We start from the raw sequence: 27,752 nt of genomic DNA, 5'->3' as shown, positions 1-27,752 counted from the left end.
CGCCGCCCGGCCGCTGGCGTGGCGGCCGCGTGCCTGCGCCCCAGCACGTCCCGCTCTGCTCCGCGCGCGCTGGCCGGCGCTTCCCCGCCACGGCCTCGGCCAAACCAAACAGCGCCGGGCAGCGCTCCCGGCCGCCGGCAGAGACCGGTGCCCCGCGGCACGTAGCCGGGCCGTCCGCGCGTGCAGGCCGCGCACACGCATCCGCACGCGTGTGTGTGTGCGCGCGCGCGCGATCCCCCCCCCCGCCATCCCGCCCGGCGCTGTGCCGCTCCGCAGGGGCAGCGGTGGGACCGCAGCGGTCCCCGCGCAGCCCCTGGAGCGTGGGAGAGCGGAAACGCGGCACCCGGGGGTCGCGAACCGCCGCTTCCCACGGGACGTGGGCCCCCGCCCCAGCCCTCGCGGCGGGGTGTTGGGTGCCTCCTGTTTATGGGCCTGGGAAACAGCGGGCGGACTCCGTTTCGCTGCCCCCCCCCAATAATTTTTTTTATTGCCGTCCTAGGAGCTGAATGCAGGCGGGACGCCGTGGTGAGGGGCGTGCTGCGGGGGCAGGAGAGCGCGGCGAGGCGGGTGATGGCGGTCGCATCGCTGCCGGCGTGGCGTGGTCCATAGCGGGGGGGCGCAGCTCCGCGGTTCGGGGGTGCTGGGGAAGCAGTCGGCGCGCTGACGGTGGGGGAACTACGGGGTGGGCGAGAGGTGGGGGCCGCGGCGGTGCTGCCCGGGGGGGGGGGTGCGCGCTCCCCCCTGCCCCAGCGCGTCCTGGGGTCAGCTCAGAAGCTGGGCCGCTCCTTCTTGAGGCTCTTGTAGTCGGTGGAAACTGCGAGAAACTGGGGGACGGAGGGACGTGACGGGGGGGTTGTGCCCCCCGCAGCCCTCACTGCAGCCTGGCCTGCGCTGCAGCGGGGGGGACAGTGCTCCCCTCCCCAAACCTGAGCACGGGGCACTGGAGGGCTCACACACCCCTGCCCCGGGGCTGATGCTGCGATGTCTCGCCCTAGAAGCGGACCCCACCCCGACCAGACCCCCCCAGTTCCCCCAGTGCTCACTTTATACTGGTCCGTGGGGCTCAGCTTATTCCAGGGCTCGGGATTGTTTTTGCGATCCCAGCTGCAAGGGGTGACGGGGCCATCAGCATCTGTAAGAAGGGGGGGGGAGACAGCCCACCCCCGACAGCCCACACCCCCTCATTTTACGCCCACCAGTGCCCCCAGTTACGGCTCTTATCCTGACGCTGTGCCCCAGCTCTGCTGTGGGTGGCAGGTCGGGGGGCTCTGACGGGGTCCCAGTAAGGAGCTGGGGGGGGCGGAGGGGGGTGGGCTGCTCCCTGAGCATCCGTGCCCTGGCGTGTGCCGCAGCCCTGGCGTGTGCCGCAGCCGCGGCCTGCCTCGCCCCACCCGCAGCCCGGCTGCCGCCCCGCCGCAGGGCTGGCCCGCGAGCCGCTGCGCCGGCGGGACGTGCAGGGGTGCACGTCTGCCTGCCCGACGCCCCCACCCCATCCCCAGCCGGCACTTCGGCGGGCACTGCCAGGCCGCACCCCTGCCTTTGGGGGTGGGGGGGGCTGCCGCCAGCCTTGGCTGCTCTGCCCCCCACCCAAAAGCCTCCCCGGCCTTGGCTCCCCGTTCGGCGGGGGCGAGCGGCCTGTCGTGCGCGCCCGCTGTGAGCGAGGCTCGTGCGCGTGCGAGGCGGCCGGTGTGGGTCAGATGGAACCTTCCCAAAGAGGCCACGTCCCGCCCCGTCCCGTCCCGGGGGGGCTGTGGAAGGCCAGCGGAGCCGTGGGACGGGTCCCTGGGGGGCGCAGCCCACCTCTCCCCCTCTCCCGTCCCCCGGCACGCCGCTGGCGTTGGCCCGGAGCAGAATTTTCCATCTGGGAAGATGTGCGAGCGTGTGTGCGTGCACGTCGGGGGGATGGAGGGGGGGGGGCTGTGCTGCACATGCAGCCCCCCTGGAGCTGTTTAAATGCGGTGATGCGCTGGAGGGGGGGGTGCCGCTGTTGTTTTACCCCCCCTCACGCAGCTCCTGCGCTTCCACCATCAAAGACAAGGTGCCTGGATGCGCTAATTGCTGAGCTAAGTACCCTGGGCAGCTGGCGTCGAATTAAATCAATGAGCGTTTTACCGGGAGCAAACAAATATTAGAGAGGCATTAGGCAGCGCGGGGCTGCGGGGACCGCTGAGCTATTTAGGGGGGAAAAAAAAAAGAAAAATAAAACCCAAACCCCAGCCCGGTGTGCCACCGCACGCCCGTCCCGTGCCGCCCCGCCCGCGGTTCCTCATCTATCTGTCCTCGTCCCTTCCCTCCTCTCGTCGCGCTCCCGCTCCTCGCGTGTCCGCAGCCCCCGCTCCCTCTGCCCGCTCCTCCTGCGGCCATCCATCCCCCCGCGCCCCGTCCCGCCGGCAGCGCATCCCTCTCGCCGCGGGTCACGCGCTGCGGCTATCCGCCCCGCAACGGCGAATGGGCCCCCTGTGCCCCCATCCCCACGCAAGGAGAGGGCAGAGACGGGGCAGGGGGGACTCAGCTCCGGGCACCCCGAATTCTCGCCCCCCGCGGCGGGGTCACAGCGCGTCCGTGCGCCTTGTGCGCCCCGGTACCCACTCGCCGCAGCTGGGCGTCAGCCCCCCATCGGCTCGGAGGGCGCGGGGCAGGGACCTCGGGGCGCCCCGACCCGTACCTGACGTCGGGGCCGCACAGGGGACCCCGGGGCGCCCCGACCCGTACCTGACGTCGGGGCTGTACAGCGCCAGCCTCAGCAGGTACAGGACGGCGCTGCCCAGGCCGACGCTGATGAAGCCAATGAGGGGAATGAGCTGCGGGGAGAGAGAGAGAGAGAAAAATGAAAAATACCCCAATAAAATGAATATTTATCAGGCGGAGCGGAGAGTGAAAGGGAGCGCTGACACGCCGGGAGATTTACAGGGGAAAGATGGCAGCGCAATCCTGTAGCGGGGCTGCGGTACACAGTGTAGCTGTCAGCTTGAGTGACTGAATTAAAAGAGGGAGAGAAAAATCGGCGGGCGTTGGGGAGGAATTGGATTTGGAATGAGAAATCGCTTCCCCTCCGCCGGCTGCTGCCCGCTGCTACCGGGGGGTGGGGGGGGCCGATCCTGGCGCGCGTGGGGGCTGAGCCCCCACTGCTGAGCCCCCACTCGTGATTCCTCCCCAAGGGTTTGACCCCGAACCACGCTGCTCCGTCCCCCCCACCCCATCCCGATGAGGCACGAGATGGGGAGGGTCTCGGTCATCCCTCCCTGCGCCTACGGCAGGGATGGACTGGGATGTACTGGGACCAGCAGGGAGGGGGCACTCGGCGACCCCCCCCCCGCCCTGCGAGCAGGAGGTCCCTTCGCCCCCCACTCCGCGTGCACGGGGGCTTCCGTCGCGCCTCCGCACAACGACCAGCTCCATCTCCTCGCCTCTGCTGGCGCTGCCGATCCCGCAGCGCCCGGGGGGACGCGGCCTCAATCGCAGCCGAGCCGAGGCCGCTGTGACCTCCCCCAAATTGCCGCGGCCCACCGCGCCGGGGAAGACGGGCTGAGCGTAATGAGCCTCCCGCCAAGCCGTGCCCCTGGGAAGGCAAACGCGGCCCGCGCCTCGCGGCGCCCATTAGCGCGGAGCGGAGAGCGGGGCTGGCAGCGCCGCCGGAGCCGCGTGCGCCGCGCAGGTCGCGTCGCCAGCGACTGCCGTTGTATTTGCAGCTCTGCCCGGCACCGTGGGCTCTTAGCAGGTGCCTCCGGACCCCCGCCCACTGCACAGTGCCTCAGTTTCCCCACTTGGATGAGACTGGGCGAGGACGACGCTAAAACACGAAGAAAGGGCGCTGCCCAAAGCCCTCCGTGCTCAGCCGAGCGCCTCGGGCGACCTGCACCACGTCTGGCGGGGAGGACACCTGGGGAAAGCCAGATTTGTGCCCCCCACCCAGCCTTCGGTGCCCAACTGGACACTCCCATCCTCTCCCAGTGCCCCCAGTCCAGCCCAGCTCCGGCTCGGCAGCCCCCGTGCCCAAGCCAAGCGGCGCTGGGCCGATGGCGCACCCGGCAGATGCCGGCGCCGATTCGGGAGGTTAGCGGCATCAGCGGATAATGATCCTTTGTGCCGCGCGCGGCCGCGTGCCAAGAGGATCTGGCGGTGGCCGCTACCCAACCGCGCCGGCTAATCAAGCCCAACTCCGCAGCCCCGGGAATTGCGGCGTCTGTCGGAGGAGAGCGGGGGCGAAGGGTTGGCTCACCATCTGCTGCTGACACCGCCTGGGTAATTAATGCCCGGGAAGGAGCGAGGGCAGGGGGAGCTGGGGGGGGGGGCTCCGGCTGCGGGCGAGGGGCCTGATCCCCCCCGGGATGCGCAAAAATAAACACGAAAAATACTGAGTGCTGACCCAGGGAGTTAAAACACTGCTCGTGTGCGTGCAGGGTTTGCCCTTTAACCTTGACTCCCTGGGACCCCCACGGCCGAGCCCCCCCCGGGCCGGGCACGGCCACCACCCAGAGCTTCCAAGTGACCCAGCTGGCGTGGGGGTCCGGTCCCGTTCCTGCCAGACTACAAAAACAGCAGGGAGGAGAAAATTAAGTGCGTGAAGGTCCTGGGCGAGGTGGGGGTCCCGTGCCTGGCCAGGGTCGGACGAGTGCCCAGTGCCGGGGTGCGGACGAAGGTCCCCGCCTGCGGCGGGACCCCATGAGCGGACGGTGGGACGCAGTGCCAGACCCTGCCCAGTGCCCAAAAGGCACCGGCTGAGCCACATGGCCCCGGGACCACCACGTCGGGCACGCTCTTGTCCTGGCAAAGCCCCTGCCTGTCACCCCTCGGTGCCCCGCCGCACGCCCTGGGCTCCCCCCCCGTCCCACGCCAGGCGCCGAGGCTGGGCTGCGGCTCAGCGTCCCTGCCAGCCCCAAACCCCGCTGCCAGCCGCCTGCGTCACTCCCGTTAGCCCTCCCCAGGCCACCCGTCCCAGCCAGGTCCTGGGGGCACTGGGAGGCGAGGGGGAGCGGGGGACCCTCTGCCAAGGGCCAGGACCCCGCAGCGGGAGGGAATCTGGTCCATGCGCGGGGACCTGGCAGGGTGGGACGCGTCCCGCTGCCGCCGACGTGGAGGCTCTGCGGCTCGGGAGGGTGCGAGCATCTCTACGCACAAAACCCTTCGACGGCGGGGGACAGGGCCAGGTCTGAGCTGGAAGGATGGGACCCAGCACTTCAAACCCGCCGGGGAGGGGGCTTGGCCTCCACTCCCACCACCCCCAGAGGGGCTCCCGGAGCAGGGCGTAGCGGGGTGGGGACGAGGACCAGCACCTTTCGCCCAAACCGCTGCTGGCAAGCCTGCGTGCCCGAAGCCCAGCTCAGCGCAGGGGCCCTCGGGTGGTCTCCCCTCTCCTCCGTGAAGGGGGGCTGGGGTCCGCCGGGACCACCAGCCTTACCGGGGGGGGGGTGCTGTGGGAGCCGGCGTGAAGGGGAAGGTGGGAGCAGGGGCGGCCCGGGGAGGGCAGAGGGCTCGGATCGGGGGGCTGAGCGGGGGTTTTGGGGGGCAGGAGCAAGAGGAGGGGCGGCAAAGGGGGTGGAGGGGGGAAGGAACGGGGGGGTGCGGGAAGGAGGGAGCAGGGGTGCGGGAAGGAGGGAGCAGGGGTGCGGGGCAGCACAGGGTCCCTGAGGCGGCGAGGGAAGGGCAAGGACGAGCTCAGAGGGATGGGGGCTGCGGGGGTCCCGAGGAGGAGGGTGGGGGCAGAGGGGTGGGGAGGGATGGGGGAGCTGGAGGGTGCGGGGTGACTCACCCCGGGGTGCCGTTTGACGTGCCGGGAGAACATGCTTCCCAGGAGGGGGCCCTTCATGGCGAGGGTGCGGGGAAGGTCCGGCTGCCACGGCGGGATCGCGGGGACGGCGGGCGCGCGGGCGGCGAGGGAGGCGTCTGCGGCGGGGCTGGGAGGGACGGGGCGGGACGGGACGGGACGGGACGGGATCCCGGCCCAGGGATGCCGCCGGCTGGAAGGGGCGACGGAGGCTGGGACCGGGTCCTGAGCCGCGCCCTGCCCCGTCCAGCCTCTCCCCTGAACCCCACGGGCGGGCTAACGACGAGCGCCGGCTTCAGACGCCTCCGGTCCCCGCTGCGCCCCTGCCTCAGTTTCCCCTTCTGCGCAAGGCACCGGCCCCTTCCCTCCACGTGCGAAGCCTTCACAGCTCGCCCCGCGCCTTCCCGTCGGGCTGAGCGATGAGCCGCGCGATTTGTTGTGACACCTTGGCCCCCCCCGCGCCCACCCTCCCGTTTATGATAAATGGCAGCCCGCCCAATTTACATTTAGCGATGCAAATCCGCGCGGCGGTAACAGATGTTGCCGTGCGTATGGAAACCGGCTCCGCGCGTCCGCCGGCTCCTGACAAAGCGCTGGGGAGATGGACGGGCTGGGGGGACCCTGATCCAGGGTGGGGGGCTGGCCACCCGCAGCCCAGCTCCGTCCCAACCTCCCGTCTCTCAGCAAGGCGTGAAAGGACAAAGGGGCGAAACTTCTGCGGGACGCGTGGCGATAAATAAGCAGGGCCTGACTCGCGGCCAGCCGCGCCGCGCTGGGCCTTTGTCGCTCTAATGAGAGTTTGGAAGCGCCATTGATTAAGTGCCACTCCCCAAGACAGAGTGCGTCCTGCCGCCCGCGCGGGCACACGCGTGTCCTTCGCCGCGCGCCGCTGCGGCGAGGGGACAGCGGCGCGGGGTGCGGTGCACGGTCACAGCGGAGGTGTGAGCGCGGGGGTCGCGGGGTCCGTGCGCATGCACGTGTGTGTGAGCGGCGGGCTCGTGCGCAGCGCCACGACGGCTTTGGCGCCGAGGCGCTGACGGGGACGGCGAGAGGGTGTCCAACAGCATTAGGAGCGCGAGGCGTGCGGGGATCCCGGTCCCGTCACAGCCTGCGTCCCCGCGCCCAGCCCGGAGCGCGCTCCTCACGCCCCGCGGACCAGCCCAGGGATCCTCCTGGAGACCAGCGGGACTCCTGCCCGCAAAGCCCAGCTGCCTCCGTCCTCGTTAATGGTTGTAATTAAGAGAGGGTTTAATTCTGTGGCGTGCTTCCCTCTTCCACGGGGATGAGCATGTGTGCCCGGGGCTGGCTGCCCGCAGCCCCACGGGAGCGGCCGGCGCGAGGGGCCGCAGCGCGCTCCCACCCCATCGCCCCCCCCAGGGAGACCAGTACACCAGCAGCTCGGCAGCACTGGGGCCGCTGCGCCTTCGCGGCTGCTCCGGTGCCTCAGCGCGGCTGCGGAAGCAGCAGCCGGCCCGCAAACGCGTCGCGGAGAGGAGAGAATGGCAGCAGGTGCCCTCAGGACGCGTGTACGTGCATGGACACGCACCTGCAAACGCAGCGCGACACGTACATGCATGTCTAGGCTGCACTCACACGCACGCGTGCACGGAGACACGCCCTGCCTGCACCGCTGCACACGCCTGCGCACGCACACGCACCCCACCAGATGTGCACGGACACACACACGCTTTTAGAAGCAGATACATGCGTGCACGCCACAGACACGCGTGGCCGGGTGCACACCCACACGCGGGCGGCGCGAGGGCTGTGGGAGCTGGGAAGACAAATGTGGCGGAGGGGGCCGGGGGGGCCCGGGGAGGGGGGGCCGCTGGGCCGTGCTGGCAGCTGCTGTGGCGGGTTATTTTACAGCCACTCCAAAAATATTATTCAAGATGAAGGAGAATCACGGCTGCGGCGAGCGAGCGCGGGGCCGTCGCGGGGAATTTATCATCGCGAATTGGGTGCCCCCCCCGCCCCGCGACGCCGCGGTGATGAAGTGCTTCATTAATGGGAGATGCTGCGGCGTGGGGGCCGAGCGCGCCTGCACCTGAGCGCGCCGTCTCCTCTGCCGCCCCGCCTTGGCATGCAGCCCCCCGTCCCCATGCAGCCCCCATGCAGCCCCCCGTCCCCATGCAGCCCCCCCGTCCCCACACAGCCCCCTGTCCCCACGCAGCCCCCACGCAGCCCCCCCATCACCATGCAGCCCCCCATCCCCACACAGCCCCCCGTCCCCACGCAGCCCCCATGCAGCCCCCCCATCCCCATGCAGCCCCTCCATCCCCACACAGCCCCCCCGTCCCCACACAGCCCCCATGCAGCCCCCCCATCACCATGCAGCCCCCCATCCCCACGCAGCCCCCCCATCCCAATGCAGCCCCCCATCCCCACACAGCCCCCTGTCCCCACGCAGCCCCCACGCAGCCCCCCCATCACCATGCAGCCCCCCCATCCCCACACAGCCCCCCGTCCCCACGCAGCCCCCCCATCCCCATGCAGCCCCTCCATCCCCACACAGCCCCCCCGTCCCCACACAGCCCCCACGCAGCCCCCCCATCACCATGCAGCCCCCCATCCCCACGCAGCCCCCCCATCCCCATGCAGCCCCCCGTCCCCACACAGCCCCCCCATCCCCATACAGACCCCTGTCCCCACACAGCCCCCCCCGTCCCCATACAGCCCCCACGCAGCCTCCCATCCCCATGCAGCCCCTCCATCCCCACACAGCCCCCCCATCCCTACACAGCCCCCACGCAGCCCCCCCGTCCCCATGCAGCTCCCCCCATCCCCATGCAGCTCCCCCCATCCCCACGCAGCCCCCCCGGCCCCACACAGGCCCCCCAACCACCCTACTGGCTCCACACCCCCCCATTGCATGGGCCACCACCCCACACATCACAGCCTCCCTGGCCCCCCCCTGCCAGCTCTGGGAGGACCCCCCCCCCCCCAATCCTCCTCTGAGGGTGCCGGGGGTCTTCCCTCGCTGTGCCCCCCCCTCCCCTCGTTAAGGCTCAGCTCATGCCGAAGCCGTAAATCTCGCCGGCTTTTGGCGGCGCGATGGAAACCGCCATAAAAAATTCATTCCCACTAACGCAAACAAACAATAAACAAACAGCAGTAATTAACCGGTGAATTAACGGGGCGTATTTCACGGCCGCGCCGCGGGAGGGAAGGGCATTCCCGGCCTGGGACCCCCAAGGCCGGGCAGCGCCAGCAGCGCCGCGAGGGCCGTCACGCGCCAGCACGATGGCGACACGGCACGACGCCGTGCACGCCAGGTAACGGGGGGGGGGGGGGGGGCAACCAGACCGCCACGCGCACACGCATCGTCCCGCGTCCTGCATGTGATGTCACGCCTCCCCCATGATGTCACAGGTACCTGTGACCTCACAATCCCCTCCTGGCTCCCGCCCCGGCCGTACCGCGTCGCTGAGCACCACGGGGCCGGCCCCGGCCCCATCCGTCACGCGCCACGCGCCACGCGCACGCATCGCTCATCACTGGCACCTTCATTTACCGGGCTGTTATCATCCTAATTCCCCTCGTTAATCACGGGGAGCTGCACGACGCGCGCTGGGACAGCCCGGCTCTGGCCCGCGGCCGCGGCAGGATGGGGGGGGACACGCCGGCCCAGCACCCCGGGACCCTGGGGCGGGGGGTTCGGGGGTCTCAGCTCGCCCACGGCTGTGGCACGCGAGGCGTGGCCTGGCCCCGGCCCCGCAGTTAGCCGCTGGCTTGGCCCTGTCCTGCAATATTGATTTTTTTCTTTTTTTTTTTTTCCGTAATTCCAGGAAGAAAAGCCCAAGCCGGGAGCCGCGATTTGCAAAGCCGGGTTTATAAATAACCGGGGTCAGCGGCTGCCAATTGCTGCGGCGCGGCCCTGATACAATTTAATAAAGGTAATGGCCTCGTCCCTCATCGTGACAGAGACACGGGGACCGCGCCGCGCCGGGCGGAGGAGCACACGGCTGGGGGCACGCACACGGCTGAGACACACGCACAGGGCTGGGACACGCGTGCACATGGCTGACACGCACGCACAGCTGAGACGTGCACAGAGGGCTGGGACACGTGTGCACATGGCTGAGACACACGCACAGGGCTGGGACACGCGTGCACAGGGCTGGGACACGCGTGCACAGGGCTGAGACGTGCACACGGGGCTGGGACACGCGTGCACACGGCTGAGACGTGCACAGAGGGCTGGGACACGGGTGCACAGGGCGGACACGCGTGCACGGGAGCTCCCTCGCACCCACCCCACGCCGGGCGCACGCGTGCCCGTGCCCGTGGGGCCGCCGTTCCGCGTGGCACCGCCCCGGGGCCTCCGCGCGTCCTGGGGCGCCCTCTCGTGGCCGCGGCGCGCGTGGGGCCGGCGGGGACCGGGATGCGGGACGGGGAAGCGGGGTCCTCGCTGCTGGGTGGGCGCGGGGACGCGGCCCCCACGGAGCCGCTGCCGTCCCGAAGGGACCCCCAAAACCAGCCCCCGTGGGAGGCACGCGTGGGTCCCCACACGGGGCCGGGGGGGGGGCCGGGGAGCTCCCTCAGTGCCACGAGTGGGGCCGGGCCCCGTCACCCGCGCCCCGGGGACCCGTGCGGAGCCCCCCGCTGCCGTCCCCTCCCCAGCGCCCCGTCGCCCACCCCCACACCTGCTTGAGCGATGCCGGGGCCTCCGAAATCGATTCCCGTCCCCGCCGGGACGTGGCGGGAAGGCGACAAATGGCGGCTGCGGCTCCGCTGCCCCCGCGCCTCATTTTTCTCTCCGAACTCGGAATAAGAAATCGATGGCGGCCGCCGCGCTTCTAACGCATCTCCGCCAGACGGGCGGCGGCGGGTCCTGGCTCCCCCGCCCCGCCCCACCCCGGGGTCCCCTTGCCACCCCCCAGCTCTGGCCGGACCCCACAGCGCAGGCTGGCTCCCGTCCCGCTCCCCGAGGCCTCCCCGCGCCCCGGCTGCTGGCGACGCTCGGCCCCGCGCCGTCGCGTGGCGCCAGGCTGGCTCCCACGCGTGACGCAGCGCCGCGGCCAGCGGCTCTGGCAGGTGGGCACCGTCCCGCTGCGGCCTCCGAGGGGCCTGGGGGGCCCAAACCTGTCCCCAAAATGTGGAGGGACAGCCCAAACGCGCTCTGGAGCCCAGCGCAGCAGACGGCGCGCGGCAGGTTCTCGCCCGGGCCCGCGGCAGCGAAAGGATGGGGCGAGCGCGGGGGGAAGGCCACAGGCGTCCCATGGGCGCGGATTTGGGGGGGGGCACAGAGCCGCTGTCACGCGGCAGCTCCAGCAGCTGCAGCAGGGCCCGGGCTGGGGAGAGCCGCTCCAATTAACCGTAATCGCGCTTCCCCGCGGCGCCTGACACCGAAAAACCTCCGTAATTACCCGCAGCGGCGGGGAAGGCAGGACCAGGCGCGGGCTTAATTGAGTGTTTACAGCCCGGGGAAGGGGGGGCAACAACAGCTCCACGGAAAAGCAACCCCCCCACCTCAGCCGGCGCAGACACGAGGGGGGCGCACAGCCCCGGCCCTTCGCGGCAGGGCTGGCTCCGTCCTCGCGCTCCTCCCCGGGACGTCCCACTCCCCGCCGCCCAGCAGCGAGGACACGGAGCCCCCGCCATCGCCCCCGCCATCGCCCCCGCCATCGTCCCCGCCATCGTCCCCGCCATCGCCCCCACCATCGCCCCCACCATCGCTCCCAGCATCACCCCCACCATCGCCCCCGCCATCGCCCCCGCCATCGCCCCCACCATCGCCCCCGCCATCGTCCCCGCCATCGTCCCCGCCATCGCCCCCGCCATCGCCCCCACCATCGCCCCCGCCATCGCCCCCGCCATCGTCCCCGCCATCGCCCCCGCCATCGCCCCCGCCATCGCTCCCACCATCGCCCCCACCATCGCCCCCGCCATCGCCCCCGCCATCGCCCCCACCATCGCCCCCGCCATCGCCCCCGCCATCGTCCCCGCCATCGTCCCCGCCATCGCCCCCGCCATCGCCCCCGCCATCGCTCCCACCATCGCTCCCACCATCGCCCCCGCCATCGCTCCCACCATCGCCCCCACCATCGCCCCCGCCATCGCCCCCGCCATCGTCCCCGCCATCGCCCCCGCCATCGCTCCAGCTCCTGGTTGACTTGCAAATGCGGCCGCAGGAGCCGGAGCGCTCGCTCCTGTCAGCCCGGCTGAAATCCCTGGGGCCGGCCCGAGGGGTCGCCGCGCCCGAGGGGTCACCGCGCCCGAGGGGTCGCCGCGCCCGAGGGGTCACCGCGTCCGGGGGTGATGATGATGGGGCAGGGGGATGCACCTGCCCAGGGCCTGGGTCCCGGCTGGACGGCCGGGTTTTGGGGCTGGAAGGGGCGACAAGGCGCCAGAGCCCGCGCTGCGGCCGACGCCAGCCTGCCCGCGCCGTGCCACCCCCAGCCCGTGCGGACACCGCTCCTGCCCGGCTGTTTTCTCCTCGTTAATTTTTCATGAGCGCCATGCTAATTCTGCTCGGCGCGTTGCCGCAGACCCCGTAACACCGAGCCACCGCGGCGGGAGGCAGCCGGGGCCAGGGGTCTCCAAACGGGGCACGGCCAGGAATGAGAACGTGCTCCCCACGCTCGGGGGGCCGCGCGCATGACACGCATGGGAATAGGCTCGCCAGGGACATGCATGTGGAAATACAGGCATGACGCCATGCACACAGACACACATACGTGAGTGCAGGCGTGTGCATATGACACACCCGCCACAACCTTTGCGGCGTCTCCCACCCACGGAGCCGGGATCTTCCTCGCCCTTCGCTCTCTTCCCACCCTGCCCGGGAACATCCGTGGGATCGGGCGGGAGAGCGCCGGTCCCTGTATCCCACCACTCGGGACACGTGGGAGGCGCGGTGCGAGGCGTGGGGCGCACCCGCATCCCCCCGCCACCCGGGAAGGGCGCTCGGGCAGAACGCGGGCGTCCGAACCCCGTCCCTGCGGCCGCCCCCCGGCCGCCCCGCGTGCCGTTTGACAGCCCCGCGCCCCGGCACTGAGCAGGGGACCCCGAAACGGGGCGCGGGGGGCGGGGGGGACAGGGAACCGTGCCGACCGAGGTCCTGCCCGCCCGGACGCCTGCCATTTTCTGCCGCTAATTCCGCCAAACCCAGGCTGGATTAATTTTCATTTCCCCATGCAAATCAGGGCTAATTAGGATGGATTTAGTTCACATCACAGGGGCTGTGGGGACGCAGCGGCGCGCGGTCGCCTGTCCCCAGCCAGCCGGGGGGGGTTCATCCTCACTTCATGGTTTGGGAGGGCGGACCCCATGGTCCCGAGGTCAGGAGCCAGGGTGGGGGCCGCAGGGATTGTTCCGGAACGCCGGGTCCCTCTGACCCCCCTACAGCATCCCCCCCCCCCGCCCCACCGGGACGCCCAAATCCGCCCCTTTCAGCCCCCCTCCCTCTGGACACCAGTGCCAGGGAGAGGAGGGGGTCCCGCCGCTCGACAACTGGGCCCATCGGGTTTGCAGGACTGGGAGCGAGGCCGCGGCAGGGGGTGGGGGGGCATCCTTGGGGACCCCCCCCGTCACCGGCAGCCTTGCGGAGGCCGCGCTGCCTTGCACTGGGAGAAGCCAGCAGCACCCAGCAGGATGCGACCGTCCCGGGACGCCTGGGGTCCGCCTCGCTCTGCAGGGGGGGGCAGGTGACAGCGCGGCCCCCCCAGATCCTTCAGGTTCTGCCTCTGCCTCCTCCCTTGTCCAATATTTGACTAATTAACGCTGCCCGCGGGCTCCTGCTGACGCAGCGTACCCCCAGGACCCCGGGCTGCCTCGGAGCGAAGATGCCGCAAGCGGGACCCCCCCCCCCCAGGCACAAAGCCGACCCCCCCTTGCCGTGCTGGGGCTCCCGGGCTGCCCCCTCGCTGCCTGCGACAAGTGGGGGGACCCCGTGCACAGCCCCGCACGTCCCCCCACTGCGCAGCCCGCAGCTGAGACCACCGAGCGCCGCGCGGCCCCCCCCCCCCGGACCTGTGGCGCCTGCCTTTGCCCCCGGGCGGGCCCCCCCCACCCCTCTGCGGGCGGGCCCCGTCCCCCTGCCCTGCACCCACGCTGCAGCCCCCTGAAATCTGGCCGCGAGGGTCCCCAAACTCCTCTGTGCCCCCAAGCATCCACAGCATCCGAGAGGCGGGGGCAGCCCGGAGCGGGGGGGGGGAGGGGGGCTGCTGCTCCCCGCACCCTCGTCCCCTCAGCTCGCAGCACCCAAGGGTCGAGGGCTCTTCTGCGCACCCCTGGGTGGGAGAGGGCAGCGCGGGCGGCCCCGAAGGGGGTGGGGGGGTCTCCAAGCCCGGGGTGTGGGGCCAGCCCCCCAGCCAGGACACTGCTCCGAGCCCCGCCACGGGCAGAGGGAAGCGGGGGGGGCCGCCCCAGGCCGGGGGGGTCCCGGCGGCTCGGCGCGGGGCGCGGGCAGGCCCGAGGCGCGGTGACAAAGCGCCGGCGGCAGCGCCCGCCGCCTGCCCTCATTAAATCCCCGGTAACGAGCTGAGCGCCGAGCCCCGCGGCCCGGCCGGGCTCAGCCGGTCATTACAGCTGACAGGGACCTGTCAGGGTGCGAGACGGGGGGGGGGGGGGCACCCTGGGGTGGGGGGGGGCACCTCAGAGCTGGGGGGACCTGCCCCCCACGCCTTGCCAGCCCCCCTCTGAGCCCGCCGGGTGCTGGTGCGGGACAGGGCCCTCTCCTCACCCGCGGGGGCAAGACCCAAGGGGTGGGGGGGGGGGGGGGGGTGTGCGGGGATACCCAGGGCGTGGGGGCCGTGCGGGGAGCCGGGGGTTTGTCCGGCAGCACTGCTGGGGCCAAAGGGGGGTTGGGGGGGGGGGGGAAGAAAGGGGCCCAAGGGCAGAGCGGGGGCAGTGGGCTTGGTGGGAGAGGGCGACGGCGGGGTGGGGTGCGGGGGGCTGCGGGACGGGACAGCTAACGGGCTCCCGCGTTCCCCCTCCAAACTTCATTCCCAGCACCCGCCCGGAGCGGGAGGGAGGGAGGGAGGAAGATGACGGAGGAAGATGAGGAGCGCGGCCCCCCCCGCCCCCCGCTCGAATCCCGAGCGGAGCCCCCTCCCCCGCCCCCCGCGCGCCCCGGCACAGATAAGGAGCCCGGGCGATCCCCAGGGCGCGTTTAATCTGGGCCAGGACAGTTATTGGATAAATACCATGAATATGCAAATTGCATTTATGCTGATTTATGGCTGGGGCGGGGGGGCGGGGGGGGGCGGTGCGGTTTGGGTTAACGCATTTATCTCCCCGTCTCCGCGCTCCGCAGAGCCGGGGGTGAAGCGGGTGGAGCCGCGCACCCCGGGGCCGGGCTGGATTGGGGGGGGGGGTGCTCACCTGGGGGACGAGAGGTGGGCTGGCCACGGGGCGCAGCGCCCGGACCCCCACCCCCTGGGGCTCAGGGTCCCACGTGCACCCCAGAAAAGGGGTGCAAGAGGCGGGTGCCCCCCCCCCCCGTCCCTGCCCGGTGGGGAGCAGCTGGGATGCGCACGGCGGAGCTGGGGGGGATTCACCTCTTAATTTCCCATTAACTGCTGATCAATCCAATTAGATCCTGCTCGTGATGGAAGCCACCTGCGTGGTGGGGCTGGGGTCCAGCACCCCCTCCCCGTCCCCTCCCCGTCCCCTCCCCGTCCCACCGAGGCCCGCGAGCGCCGGCAGGGAAGGCGGCGGGGGACGGGAGGCTGACGAGAGGGGTTTCACCCAATTTTCCAGATGACTCTAATTAAGTTGTTCTCTTCAGCTGTTAAATTAGCCGAGCCCTCCCCCCTTTCCCTGGGTGGTTCCCCCCCCGCCCCCCCCGCTTCTCAGATGCAGCAAATCGGCTTCCAGCCCCCCCCCCCTCCACCCCCCCGCAGGGCTCTGCAAATAAATAAATAGACGGGCCGGTAAAATTAACCGTGTGAGGGGCTGCAAATGAGGCGGAAAATTTTAATGGTTCAGCGTTTAAGAGCTGGCTGGCGGGAGGCAGGGACACGAGTGGGCGGGGAGGGGGCGGCCCCGGAGCTGCGCAGGGCCCCCTCCCGCCCCCAGCCCCCCGGGTTCCGTTCCCCCCGCTCCCCCGAGCCGCGTACCGTCCCGGCTTCAGAGCCCGGGGCCGGGACCCCCACGGCGGAGAGCCGGCAGCTGCGGCCCCGCCCCACGTCCAGGAGACCCTCCCCGGGCCCCGGCCACCAACGCGCGTGGGCCGGGGGGCCGCGCACCGCCGCTCGACGGGCAGCCGGTCCCCGCGTGGGGGCGGCAGCGGGGCGGGTCCGCCAGGGGGCGCCCGCGTGTCATTTGCATGTCATTTGCATGACGCGAATTTACATACGTCTCATTTGCATAGCGCCGTGCGCGGCGCGGCGGCAGCGCCCCCTGGCGGCGCGCGGCAGAGGCACCGAGGCCGGTACCGTTCCGGCCGGTTCCACGGGCGATCGCGACCCCGCCGTTACCGGGCGGCCTCATCCCCGTCCCCCTGTCGCCATGGTGACGCGCGCTCCCGTCGCCGTGGTTACCGCCGACGTGCCGGCTCCCCACGTCACGCGCGGCCCCGCCCCAGCACCTGTCCCTGGCTCGGTCCCCGGTCCCCCCTCCCGCCCCGTTCCCCCCCCCCGCCCCGCGCCAAGGACTCGTCCCTGTCCCCGGGCCCCGTCACCTGTCACCCGCAGCCCCTATTCGGGCCCCGTCGGGCCCCACGCCAGCGCTCGGCCCCGCGGGGTGCCGGGGTCATAGGTGCACACACGTGCGTGTACACACACACACGTGTGGCACAGGCGCGTGCTGCACGGGGGGGCACACGCGGTGGGAGAGGCACGGGCGTGGGCTCCAGCCCGGTCCACAGCAGCCCCCCCCGCGACCCCCCCCGGAAATCCAAAGCGGGGGCTGGGGAGCAGACGTCTATTGCCAAAACACAGGAGCACACAACCCGGAGCAGCGGGACCCCCCCCAGGCACCCCCCACCCCAGGCAGAGGGGGCTGGCTGCCCTCCAAAGCGAGGACCCCCCCCCCAATCCTTGCACCCCACACCTCTGACCCCTGGCCTGCTCCAAGTCCTGCTGGGGACGGTCCCCACCAGAGACCCCACTGCGGCAGGCATCAGGGCCAGGGGTGCCTGCCGCCCCCGTCCCCGCAGCCAGGGTCCCTCCGTCCCCCCGAATTCGGGGCCCGCGGGACGCTCAGATCTCCTGCAGGAAGTCCACGGGGAAGAGCCCCACTTTGCGGCCGGTGGAGACTTTCACGTAGCCGTTCACCTCCTCGCCCTTCTGCACCACGATCTGGGGGTGAGAGGGGGGCGCGTGAGGCTCCCCGGGCCCCGCGGCGCAGGCGGAGGCAGAGGAGGGGACGGGGCAGAGGGGTCCGGGCCAGGGGGCTGGGGGCAGCGGAGGGAGGCGGCAGGGTAGGGGTAGGGGCTGGAGGGGAGCGCGCCGCGACCCCGCGGACCCCTCGCACCTGATCCTTCTTCAGCGTGATCTGCCCGATCTCCCGGTTGCCCACGAAGGAGCGCGTCACCTTGTGCACCCGCTCGCCTGCCCGCACGCGGATGATGAAGTTGGGAGGGAAGTAGCCGATTTTTTCGCCGATCTTCCCCTGAAAGAAATCAGCGGATGGGTGGGAGGTGGGGGCTGGATCCGACTGGTACGCCCCCCAAATTCCCCTGTGAGAAATGGCCTGCGGGGTGCGGGCCGGCATGGAGACGCAGCAGATTTTGGGGCCCCCTCGGAGGGCAATCTGTGCTCCCAGCCGAACTCTCCCTGTGCTTTCAGCCCGCAGGACACCGGCCTTACCCGCCACCACTCCTCGTTGGAGTCATCGACCACCGTGATCTTCTCCCCCGGCCTGCGAAGGGAGGGAAGGGCTCAGCGTGAGGGGGGCCAGCGACCCCCCGCCGTGGCAGACCCCGAGGTGGGCAAGGAAAATCGCCCTTCCCGCGGCATCAGCTCCGAGAGCCCCGCGGAGGAACGCGGGCAGCCCGAGGGCTCGGGGACGGCCGTGTCCCGCGCGGGAGCAGCTCAGCCTCAAGTTTGGGGTGCAAGAAATCAGTGGCACCCCAGCAAGGGAAACACTGGTGGCCCTGGAAACCATCCTGCGCCCGAAACCCGCGAGCTGGGAGAGCTGGGTCCCTGGGTGACGCGTGGCCCCCAAACCACAGCCAGCACGGCTCCGATTTCTGCCCTCCTTCATCCATCGACAGCCCTCCCCCCGGCCACGAGAGCCTTTTTTGGAGGTTAAGGCTTCTCCCCCTCCCCACGGGACACCCCCGGGGCTGCCCCTCACCGCCCCTGCGCCCACGGCGGGGAACGCACGGGAAATCCAGGTCGTCTTTCTCCAGGGCTTTGAAGCGATAAAGGGCCACGAAGTAGTGAGACTGCAGGTAGCCACCGCGGATTCCCGGCTGCGGCTTCTTGTTCTGGGGGGAGGAAAGCGGGGCTGGGGGGCTGCGAGACCCCCGCAGCCCTCTGCCCGCGCTGCTGCAAGGCCGGGGGTCTTTGGGGCGCAGGGTGAGGCCGATGGTACCTTCTCGTCCGTTGGGTTCTTCTCCGTCTTCTTGTCCCCTTCGGAAGTGCCTGGAAACGGGAGGAGTGAGGCTGCATCTCTCCCGGCGCTGCCCCCCCACCCCGGGCCCAGCACCCCCCCAGGGATTTCCCGTGCCCGGGTCAAGGAGGGGAAGCAGAGAGCACCCCAGGGTGCAGACCTGAGCTGAAGACCCCCCCCATTTCTGCAGGGTAAAACCCACCCCAGCGGGCCCACCAGGCACAGCCTCCCCACGGGGCTCCCTCCCCACCCCACGCTCGCGGCTGGGGCTCAGCCCGCCCCGGTTCCTCGTCCCCCACGCGCGGCCAGCCCCGCCGCGGTCGCAGCGCTCACCGCCCTCGGTTTTGCCCTCTCCTGGCTTGGTGGCCTCTGGTTCCTCGTCCATCACGGCAGCCAGGGGCTGCAGGGCAGAGCCGTCAGCGGGTGCGGGGCAGGGAGGGAGCGGGGGGGCGGCAGTGGGGTGCCGGGACCCTCGGGCCGACGGGCCAGCTCCGCACTCACGTTTTTCTTGTCGTCCTGCCCTTTCTTGCGCTCCTTGTTGGCCATGATGACGCCGGTCCGCAGCGTCTCGAACACGGGGTCGCTCCGGTTGGTGGCCGCTGCAGGCACAGGGATGGTGAGAGGGGTTCGGCCACGGGACGGGGGGAGACGGGGGGAGACGGGGCACCCCGCCGCGGGGACCGAACTCACAGAGCAGCTCCTTGACGCAGGCGTACTGCTGGTCACTGTAGAGCGGCGAGCTGTACGCCCGGCGAAAGCCTGGGGGCTGGAAGGAAAGGGGGGGGGGGTCGGAGCATCGCCCGCCACCGAGACCCGCGGACGCGCCCATGGGGACCCCAGAGGGTGGGGGCCGTGCCTGCGTCCCCCTCTCCGAGCCAGGGAGAGACATGGGACGCGGCGCTGGGGTCACGCCCGCAGAGACGGAGCCGGCTGCTCCGCGCCGCGGTGCTTCGCTCTTCCCCGAGCCCGCGGCCGGCGGGAACTCACGATTTTGCCGAAGCAGCGCTGCATCTCCACGTAGGACTGGCAGTGGTGGTGGATGTTGGTTTTGCAGTTCTTGCACCTCAGGCCAAATTTGTTGTTGACTGGCGGGGGCGGAGGGGCGGAAAGGAGAGGCAACGTGACGCTGCAGCCGCGGCGGCGGCCGGCCCGCAGCCCTCGCCAGCCTTGGCCCCCGGCCCTCGCCTGCCCGCGGCCCCCAGCCCCAGCGCCCGCCGGACTCACGGACGATCATGCGCGCACAAACGTCGCAGAACTTGGGCTTTTTGAAGTAATGATCTTTGAACTTGTGGGGTTTGTCGTTGACAAGTTTCGGGGGCTCTGGAGGGGGCTCTGGCTCCTCCTCCTCTTCCTCCTCTTCCTCCTCCTCATAGATGTAGTAGATGGGTCCCCCCGAGGGGCTGACCAGTTCCCCATTGGGCTGCGGCTCTGGGGCCGTCTCCTCCTTGGGCTTTCGCCGGAAAAGTTGCTTCAGCTTCTGCAGCTGCTGGGGCAGGAGAGGACGCATCGCGCGGGGCGAGGCGGGGAGGGGAGCCAGCGCCCAGCTCCTCGCCCCTTTGCTCCGCCCTGGAGATTCCCCCTTCCCCAGGCGGGAGCAGACCCCCGGCACCCTGGGGCTGCGAGGACGGGGACCCTTCTCCCGGCCCTGTGAGGTCCCCACGAAAGGAGAAACTGTGGCCGCTGAGCCCCGCGCGGATTTGGGTGCCCAGGGGAAAAGCCAAGCTGGGAAACGGCCTCCCAGCGCCCTGCTGGGTCGGGATCCCACCAGGCAGCCCCCACAAATTCTCCTGGGGCGGCGGCAGAGACGTTGGGAGAAAGGCGGCTGCCGTCACCCACCCGAGCCCTGTGGGCACCCACTTACCCGGCTCTTGGGTTTCCCACCTGGAGCGGGTGATGCCGGCGGCTCTGGCACTTCCTTCTCCGTCATGCTGCCAGGGGAGAAGAGGGACCTGGTGTCGGTGGGGCTGTTCCCACCGCGGGTGCCCGACGGGGGTCCCCACTGACCTTGCTGGATGGGGAGCATCTCTGGGGGCCGGGCATCCCGCTGCCCTGCCCGCGCCTCCCGCCCCAGCCAGCGCCGGTTCTGCTGCGGGGGGGGATCCTGGGACCCTGGGACCCCCCCTGGGCCGCGTTGCACAGGCCGGAGAACGGCAGACCCCAGCGCTGCCGGTTCGGGGTGAAGGTGGTGCCGCGCGCTGTGCGCCAGACCCCGGGCTGCCTGCACGCGTCTCCATCTCACCGGTAAACCGCAAACGGTGCCGCTCTTGCCCCCCTGGGACACGCACGCCCTCACGCCGTCCGGCATCACCCTGCTTCCTTCTCCGCCGAATCCCCGTGCTGCCACCGGGGCAGGGTCTGCCCTGCACCCCCCCAAACCCGCCTCGTTCCACCTTCGCCTGTCGAGCATCCCCGCGGGCCTGCCACCCCGACAGAGGCGTTTTCAGTGACACCCAACACGGGGACCCCCCATGGAAACCAACCAAGTCAACCATCAGGGGACTGGCGATGGGGGTGAGGGGTCCCGGGGCGGCGCAGAAGTGGGGAGCACGGGGGGCTGGCAGCAACGTGGGTGTGGTGGGGGCCCACGGGGGTCAGCGGCCACGACGAGCGGGAGCCGCGCATGGAAACGTACTCACGCCGCGTTCAGAGCTCGCGTCCCGCGATGAAAAACCCCGCAGAGGGGGGCTGACGCCGAGGCCCCGTTGGCCGCAGAGCCCCCAGTCCTCCGGGCCGGGTGCGCAGGGCGGGGGGCAGCCGCCCCAGTCCCGCAGAGAGGAGTGACAGGCCGGAGGGGAACCGACAGCTGAGCGCTGGCGCAGGCTGACGCCGAGAAATTGGAGCCCACGCATCGGCCGGGAGGGGAGCGGGGTGGAGAGGAGCCACCGGCTATTTGTGTGAGCGGGGTGCTGGGCGTCACCCACCCCTGGCAAGGGGCACCCCGAGCGTGCCGGCCTTGGCGTCGCATTCGCTCTCGCGACACCGCAGCTGGGAGGGGAGAGTGGCAGCAGCGAGGTTTCTCCCGGCTGCCCCAAACCCTCCGGCAGCGAATCCTGCTGCTCTGGTCTACGGCGAGACGGAGAGCAGCCACGGAGGAGAGGGCTGGGGACGCCACTGCTCTTGGTCCCTGCACCCGTGTCCCTGCCAGGCTGCGGGCGGCGGTGGGGCCGGAGCTGGCACCGTGGCTGCCAGGCAGCTCTCACCTCTCGCACCGGCTCCTGGAGGCGGCATCCGGGCGCTGCCAGAAGCTCCAGCTGCTCCGCGCAACGCCACGGCGAAGGCGGCGACACCCAACTGCTGCACCCACGGAGCAGGGGAATGAGGTGACACCCAACTGCTGCACCCACGGAGCAGTGGAATGCGGTGACACCCAACTGCTGCACCCACGGAGCAGGAGGACGCGGTGACACCCAACTGCTGCACCCACGGAGCAGGGGGATGCGGTGACACCCAACTGCTGCACCCACGGAGCAGGGGGATGCGGTGATGCCCGCACCCAGCACCTCCAGGGCTGCTCTCCGTCATCGGGAGGAATCCGGCGCGTCCCGGCAGAGGATACGGCTGGAGACGCCCCGCGCCCCCGTCCTCGCCATGGGGCCGGCAGCTCGGAAAAGCAGCTACGAATATCTGATGTCCCAGACCGAAGCGCTCACCACTCCTCTCCCAGTCTCGGCTCCCAGTTTCGGCCAGCCATGAGCCCGCGGCCCTCGCGCCCGCCAAGCGCGGCGGCAGGAACCCACCCTCCTGCGAGTGCCCCGGGGGCTCCCTGCCCGTCTCACCCCGCAGGCAGCGCAGACAGCGGAGAACGGGAAAGCAGCGTTAAAGTGATGGACAAGTTTTCTTTTTATATTTAAAAACAACCCCCCAAATAAAATAAAACCAAAAATCCCTCCCCCCCCTCCGAAATAATAATCAGATTAAATAAAATGTGCAGTGACCATACCAATCAACACCTGTATGTGCGGCTCAACACAGTGCTTAACAAAACAATATACACAGGGAAGGGGGCGGGCACGGGCGTCACTCCAAAAATAATAATAATTAAAAAAAAAAAAAAATCAATTTCTCGTCTCTTAATTATGTCCATATAAATATATCCGGGAAGGAGGGCAAGAGGGAGGGAGGGCAGGAAGGAAAAGAGAAGGCAGGGGGGAGTGCCCGCAGTCCAGTGTGCTCTGCGCCCGCGCGGGCGCCCTACTGCGAGCTGGCCCGCTCCAGCACCCGCAGGTCGTAGTTCTTTTTGGCCACGCGCAGCTTGAAGCGGCTGAGGGAGTTGTTGAGGCGCAGGGAGGCGTTCTGGGCGGCCAGCGGGCTGGGGAACACGGCCACGATGGTGTATAAGGCAGCGAGGTCGCCGTGCCTGCCGTTCTCCGGAGTCCCGGCGTTGTCCCCGCCGCCCCCGTCGCCGCGGCGCCCCTGAGTCTCTTTGAGCCACTGGATTTTGGCACCGGCCATGGCGAGCTGGGTGAAGAGCTTGTCCGCCTCCGTCCGCGTGATGCCCTCGGGCAGGTCCGTCACCTCCAGCACTCGGCCCAGCACTGCAGCGGGAAGAGCGGGGATCAGCGGCAGCGGTTTTGGGGTGGCAGCAGCCCGGCGCGGGCCGGCGCTGGGGTTGGAGCAGCCGCCTCGGCTTCGCCCACCGAAGCAGCGCTTTGCTAAGCTGCCCCCACATGGGGAATTTAATTTTAAGCCAGTCGCTTCTTCCCCCTCCAACTGCCCCGCCACTCTGCCCACTGCTGTCCCGTCCCGCTCCTCGCTGGATCCCACGCCTCCTGGCCCGCTTCGAGAGGAGCCTGGCATCTCCCGCGCGCCCAGGGCTCCGGCAGCACCAAACCCTCCTTGCCCAGGCTCGGCTTTTCAGGGCGTTCCCGGGTGCTCTGCCCAGTCCTCCCACCCTGATCCTGGGGTACCAGCACTGGGAGCTCCCCCAGCTCTCCCGCCCTCCCTCCCTGGAAGGGAGAAAGCCAGGCTGCACCCACGCAGGACTGCGGATCCCGAATGCGACGCTGCCCTGAGCGCTTCACCCACGGGGACGTCCCCTCCTGCGCCCAGGCCAAGCGCTCTGCCCCTGCTCTGCGGCACCCAAACACTTCTGCTGCCTCCTGGCTCCAGCCCCGGCTTTCGGGCTTAGCGCAGGGCAGGCTGCGTGAATTCTTTGCTAATATTAACGCGGCATGTAACGAACGCGCCAGCGCAGGGAGGGGGGCAGCGCTTAAAGGAGCTGCGACCAGCTGCTGCCGGTGGGGGTGACATGGAGGTGACACGGGGAACAGGTCTGGAGCCTCCGGAGAGCCGGTGAGGACCGCTTCCCTTCCAGGCTGTCCGGCTGACGCCCAACCTGCGATTTCCCAAAACTGGGGATTTCCCAAACTGGGATTTCAGCCCTGGGAGATCCTAAATCCCACGGCAAAGATGGGGGCTCTGCAGCTTCCAGCCCTACTGGGAAACGGAAGCATGAGAGGGAAGGGGCACGTGGGAGGACAGTGGTGGGAACACGGTCTTGGGGGTCTGGACATGATCTCAGGGGTCTGGACACGATCTCAGCGGTCTGGACACTCCGTTTCCCCTGCCAGAGGGAGAAAATCCCAGGAATGCATCATTTCAGCCCTCACAGAGGCGGGAACAGGGCCCAGGTGTCCTGGTGCTCATCCCAGACTCTCCAACAATTTCTCCCCAGTCTCCTTCAAAAGCTTTGCAGGGTGCAGGCAGCCTTTACTGGGTTCTTGTCCTCCCACCTCCGGACGGGCGCAGCCGACTGGGACGGGCTCTGCGGCCACCAGTCAGAGGGCAAAGGAGGAACTGGTTGAGGGGGGACACTTGCCTACATCGCTGGTTCCCAGGTCAGTGGACGCTGACTTGAGGGCCTGTCTCTTGCTCCGGTTTCCGTGTTTCATCCCAGTCTGCCCCTTAAGGAACAAAAACGGCAGCGCGTCACCCGAGGGGACGCCGCGGCCTCACCGAGCACCCGAGCAGCGCGGGAGGAAGACCACGCTCGGCTACGGCTGCGAAGGGGAAGACGCCTGGGTGAAGCGCGCACGCCCTCGCCCCCTGAGGCAGCGCCGCGCTGGGGTCAGCGAGACGAGAGCACAGCGCAGCCACGGCTCCGGGACGCTTGGGGCTCACACCGCTTCCGGGCAAAGCTGGGGGCAGGGTGAAATTTTAGCCCCGTGCCGGGAAATTTCTTTACAACAATAATAATATCCAGCTCTGCCGGCTGGGCGGCAAGAGCGTGGGGCAGGCAGGACCCCCTAACGAAGGGGTGTCCGAGCACAGCGCAGGGTGGTCTTGCTCTGCTCCCGGGACGGTGAGAGGGTGGGTTTGGGGCGCAGGGGGTGTCCTGGCCCAGTTTTACCTGGTGTGCGCTGTAGTTGGGCTGGTTGTGGAGCAGCGGCGGGGGACAGATGGACAGGTTGTACTGCAGCGGCTGGCCCAGCAGCGAGTAGCGCCCGTCGCCTGCGAAAACGCCGCCGATGTTGGGAGGGGTCTGAAGAAACCACGGGCAAGCCCCAGCTCTGCGCTGGCCCCGCGCCGTCCCCTTACCTTGTGCCGGGCCCATGGGCCGGGGGAACTGCGCGAGGACGGGGAGGGGGCTCAGCCCCGTGCAGACGCTGCTGAGGCTGGTGACCGGGGAGGGCGTGGGAGACTGGGTGGGGGACGTGATGGGGCTGCTCAGCTGGGTGCTGGCCTGGGGGAGGGACAGCGTTAGACAGCCCCAGCGCTTGCGACCGGTCCCACCGCCACAGGATGAGCCCACCCCCATCTCCCAGCACGGATGCCGGGGTGCTCTCTCTCCCACCACGCTGCTCCCAAAAAGACGAGCTACCTTCTTCCGAGTCCTCTCCATACCTGAGCACTGGTGTCGGGGTTGTACAGGTCTCCCGGCTTCTGCCCCCGCTGCTCCAGGCTGTAGTACTTACAGTGGCTCCACTGCACCACGGGGGGATTCTGGGGGGCCTGGGGGCCATTGGGGACGTTCAGCTGCATCACGACCACACCGGCGCCCGACGGAGACACCCCTGCGGAGAGACGACAGCGGGATCGCCCGGGCTCCGCGCGCTGCGGGACGAGGGGCGGCCTGGCTTCCCTACAACACCCGCTCCGCGCTCTCCCCTCTGCCACGCCGGCCCGCCACGGAGGGGCTGAAAAAAGACCCCAAGATGCCGTGGGGATCCCTCTCTGGTACCACAGCTTCTGTCAGAGCGCGAGGATTTCAATCCGGGAGGAACGTCAGCGGAGGGGACAAGCTGAAGGCAACGTGGGTCCCGGAGCATCGCCGCAAAACCTCAGGCAAGGGATTTAAGGGCAGGGCGGGGCGCAGAGCTCCCGCGTCCCAGCTCCAGCTCTCGCACCAGTGCCTCAGGCCCCAGCTCGCTCCCCTGCAGCTGGGACAGGGCCCGGGAACCCCAGTGCCACCCTGACCCCCAGCCCACGAGCTGCCCCAGTGCCCCGAAGCCACGTTGCCAGCACAGAGAGTTGGCAGCCCACAGCAGCTCCCTCTGCCCACCGCGGCCAGGGGATGCCAGGCACAGCCTGCAGCGAAGCCGCTGTGGTGTCCCGCTGATTCCCCGTGGCCGTGGGGTGGGTGAGGCTAAGGAAACCCGCTGCCGCCAGCTCTGCTCGCTGCAGCCCCCACAAACCCCGACCCAATCCGCGCCAGCCCCGACCGGCGGCCCCCCTTACCCGAATACTGCTGCTGCATCTGCGGCGGGCTGCAGGGCGACGGCGACTGCGGCATCGAGTACTGCTCCGAGCCGGGCGGCTGGAGGAACCCCACCGACGGGCTGCAAAGCAGAGAGCGTGCTGGTGAGGAGCTGGGATGGGGAGAAATGGCCTGCCCTGGGACATCTCCAACCGGATCAGGTCGCTCAGAGCCCCGGCCAACCTGGCCTGGATGTTTCCAGGGATGGGGCATCCACCGCCTCTCTGGGCAACCTGCGAGGTGCTCCACCACCCTCAGCGTCAAATATTTCTTACATCCAGTCTGAATCTCCTCTCTCCCAGTTTAAAACCATCACCCCTCGTCCTGTCCCAGCAGGCCCTGCTGAAGAGTCTCTCCCCACCTTTCCTGCAGCCCCCTTTGGGCACTGGGAGCCGCTCTCAGCTCTCCCCGGAGCCTCCTCTGCTCCAGGCTGAGCAGCCCCAGCTCTCCCAGCCTGGCCTCACAGCAGAGCTGCTCCAGCCTCTGAGCATCTGCGTGGCCTCCCCTGGACCCTCTCCACCAGCTCCACGTCCTTCTGGTGTTGGGGGCTCCAGAGCTGGACACAGCACTGCAGGGGGGTCTCACCGGAGCGGGGCAGAGGAGCAGAATCCCCTCCCTCGACCTGCTGCCCACGCTGCTGGTGAAGAAGCCCAGGATGCGGGTGGTTTCTGGGCCACAAGGACGCATCGCCGGCTCACGTTGAGCTTCAACCAGCACCTTCGTGCCCAGCCATGTCCTCTGGCTGCAGGAGGAGGGTGCCAGGCCCTCTCAGCAGGACCTCCTTCTCCCCAGAAGCTTTACCTCGTGCCGTTCTGCTGCGCGGTTGGGATGACGCTGTAGTAGATGGGCACCCCTCCAGCCTGAAGCCCCCCCTGGACAGACTGGCTGGCTGGCACAAGCACGGGCTGCTGGAATGGCTGCTGGACCACACTCTGGGACTCGTTGGCCACAGGAACCTGCGCGGGGAGGAGAGCAGCAGCCGTGTGGAGTGACACGGAGCAGGAGCAGGGGAAACGGTCCCAAAGAGACACTGGAGAGGCCCGCGCAAGGTGGAAGAGGTGCCGGATGGTTGTCTGAGGGCAGCCCCTCTCCGTCCTCCCTCTCAAAACACGTCCCACATGGATTCAAACGCAGACGTGCCCTCCTCAAGCTGGCAAGCACGCGATGAAGTCTCCATCTTTGGCTCCATCACAGGCACAGGAACAGGGCATCTCCTGCAAGCCCCCCTCCCCAGCAGCCCCCCAGCAGAGAGCAACCCATGCTCACCTGGTAGGAAGGCAGTGGAGTGTACTGGACCATCAGGCCTTGCATCTGGCTGCCCATCGCGCTCCTCTGGCCGCTCAGGAGGCCCGGGGGCTGCGCCTGCTGCACTCCGATCACGCTCTGCAGCTGCCCCCCCACGCTGTTCCGCTGGCTGTTGAGCAGCCCGGGGGGCTGCGCCTGCTGCACGCCCATCACGCCTTGGTACGTCTGCTGCTGGTTGGACATCATCGGCTGTAAACCTGGCGGGACGGGGTTTAAACGGAGCGGCTTCGCAGCTGGCCGCGGGAGACAGCCCGAGAAACGGCACACGGGGCGGCAAACCCTGCTCTGCACCCGTCTCTTCCCCGAGGGTGGGAAAGGCCCTGCCGTACGGCAGGTGTAAAAAGACCTGAAGGAAGCTCCCGGCTTTAAATCCACCTTGCAGCACCTCAGCTCACGCTGAGAGGGAGGGAAAAATTAAAAAGCCTTTGCAGCCAGGCCAAGTTTCAGCTTTCCTTCGCACGGCCAAGAGGCACTCGATAGGAA

General features: G+C 69.6%; 3 protein-coding genes across 22 annotated transcripts in view; all 3 read right to left on the bottom strand.

The window, feature by feature from the left end:
• Positions 1-466: 466 nt before the first annotated feature.
• COXFA4L2 (cytochrome c oxidase hypoxia associated subunit FA4L2) lies at positions 467-16,266 on the bottom strand. 4 transcript variants are annotated; one of them, XM_086768932.1, is made up of 5 exons: positions 9,269-9,289; positions 5,750-5,957; positions 2,666-2,801; positions 1,044-1,104; positions 467-824 (listed from the first exon to the last, which is right to left on the bottom strand). In XM_086768932.1, exons 1-5 carry the CDS (start codon positions 9,272-9,274, stop codon positions 768-770), a joined length of 468 nt encoding a protein of 155 aa, XP_086625058.1. In that variant the 5' UTR covers positions 9,275-9,289; the 3' UTR covers positions 467-767. The 4 variants fall into 4 exon arrangements, with proteins under 4 accessions (XP_086625058.1, XP_086625060.1, XP_086625057.1 ...); XM_086768934.1 differs by lacking the exons at positions 5,750-5,957; positions 9,269-9,289 and adding an exon at positions 16,068-16,266; XM_086768931.1 differs by lacking the exon at positions 9,269-9,289 and having other exon boundaries at positions 1,044-1,132; positions 5,750-5,932.
• A 466-nt stretch (positions 16,267-16,732) lies between these two features.
• Positions 16,733-21,060, bottom strand: STAC3 (SH3 and cysteine rich domain 3). 4 transcript variants are annotated; one of them, XM_086768925.1, is made up of 12 exons: positions 20,905-21,060; positions 20,130-20,196; positions 19,493-19,754; positions 19,256-19,353; positions 18,959-19,034; positions 18,770-18,867; positions 18,602-18,668; positions 18,251-18,300; positions 18,040-18,143; positions 17,521-17,572; positions 17,186-17,323; positions 16,733-17,010 (listed from the first exon to the last, which is right to left on the bottom strand). In XM_086768925.1, exons 2-12 carry the CDS (start codon positions 20,193-20,195, stop codon positions 16,912-16,914), a joined length of 1,110 nt encoding a protein of 369 aa, XP_086625051.1. In that variant the 5' UTR covers position 20,196; positions 20,905-21,060; the 3' UTR covers positions 16,733-16,911. The 4 variants fall into 4 exon arrangements, with proteins under 4 accessions (XP_086625051.1, XP_086625053.1, XP_086625050.1 ...); XM_086768927.1 differs by having other exon boundaries at positions 19,493-19,751; positions 20,905-21,059; XM_086768924.1 differs by having other exon boundaries at positions 20,901-21,052.
• Positions 21,061-22,194: 1,134 nt separating this feature from the next.
• Positions 22,195-27,752, bottom strand: part of R3HDM2 (R3H domain containing 2) — a 45,967-nt gene continuing 40,409 nt past the window's right edge. For all 14 annotated transcript variants that reach the window (XM_086768917.1, XM_086768913.1, XM_086768907.1 and 11 more), the window contains 8 exons: positions 27,231-27,466; positions 26,766-26,920; positions 25,946-26,046; positions 25,112-25,281; positions 24,806-24,950; positions 24,618-24,718; positions 24,087-24,171; positions 22,195-22,803 (listed from right to left, as the gene is read on the bottom strand). In XM_086768917.1, coding sequence (XP_086625043.1) covers positions 22,460-22,803; positions 24,087-24,171; positions 24,618-24,718; positions 24,806-24,950; positions 25,112-25,281; positions 25,946-26,046; positions 26,766-26,920; positions 27,231-27,466 — 1,337 coding nt within the window. In that variant the 3' untranslated portion in view covers positions 22,195-22,459. The remainder of the gene's footprint in view (positions 22,804-24,086; positions 24,172-24,617; positions 24,719-24,805; positions 24,951-25,111; positions 25,282-25,945; positions 26,047-26,765; positions 26,921-27,230; positions 27,467-27,752) is intronic.

The sequence above is a fragment of the Chlamydotis macqueenii genome, chromosome 29 (genome assembly GCF_036417535.1).
Source record: "Chlamydotis macqueenii isolate bChlMac1 chromosome 29, bChlMac1.mat, whole genome shotgun sequence".
NCBI classification, from domain to species: Eukaryota; Metazoa; Chordata; class Aves; order Otidiformes; family Otididae; genus Chlamydotis; species Chlamydotis macqueenii.
This window is presented reverse-complemented; position numbering and strand designations above follow the sequence as displayed.

Excerpts from the sequence above, each read along its gene's own strand:
- COXFA4L2 (XM_086768932.1), bottom strand. Across the intron at positions 2,802-5,749 it reads ACGTCAAACGGCACCCCGGG|CTCATTCCCCTCATTGGCTT; the intron begins GTGAGTCACCCC and ends CTCTCCCCGCAG. Across the intron at positions 825-1,043 it reads GCCCCACGGACCAGTATAAA|TTTCTCGCAGTTTCCACCGA; the intron begins GTGAGCACTGGG and ends TCCGTCCCCCAG.
- STAC3 (XM_086768925.1), bottom strand. The coding sequence starts at position 20,195 with ATGACGGAGAAGGAAGTGCCAGAGCCGCCGGCATCACCCGCTCCAGGT. Across the intron at positions 18,868-18,958 it reads CTGCGTCAAGGAGCTGCTCT|CGGCCACCAACCGGAGCGAC; the intron begins GTGAGTTCGGTC and ends CTGTGCCTGCAG. Across the intron at positions 17,011-17,185 it reads TCACGCTGAAGAAGGATCAG|ATCGTGGTGCAGAAGGGCGA; the intron begins GTGCGAGGGGTC and ends TCTCACCCCCAG.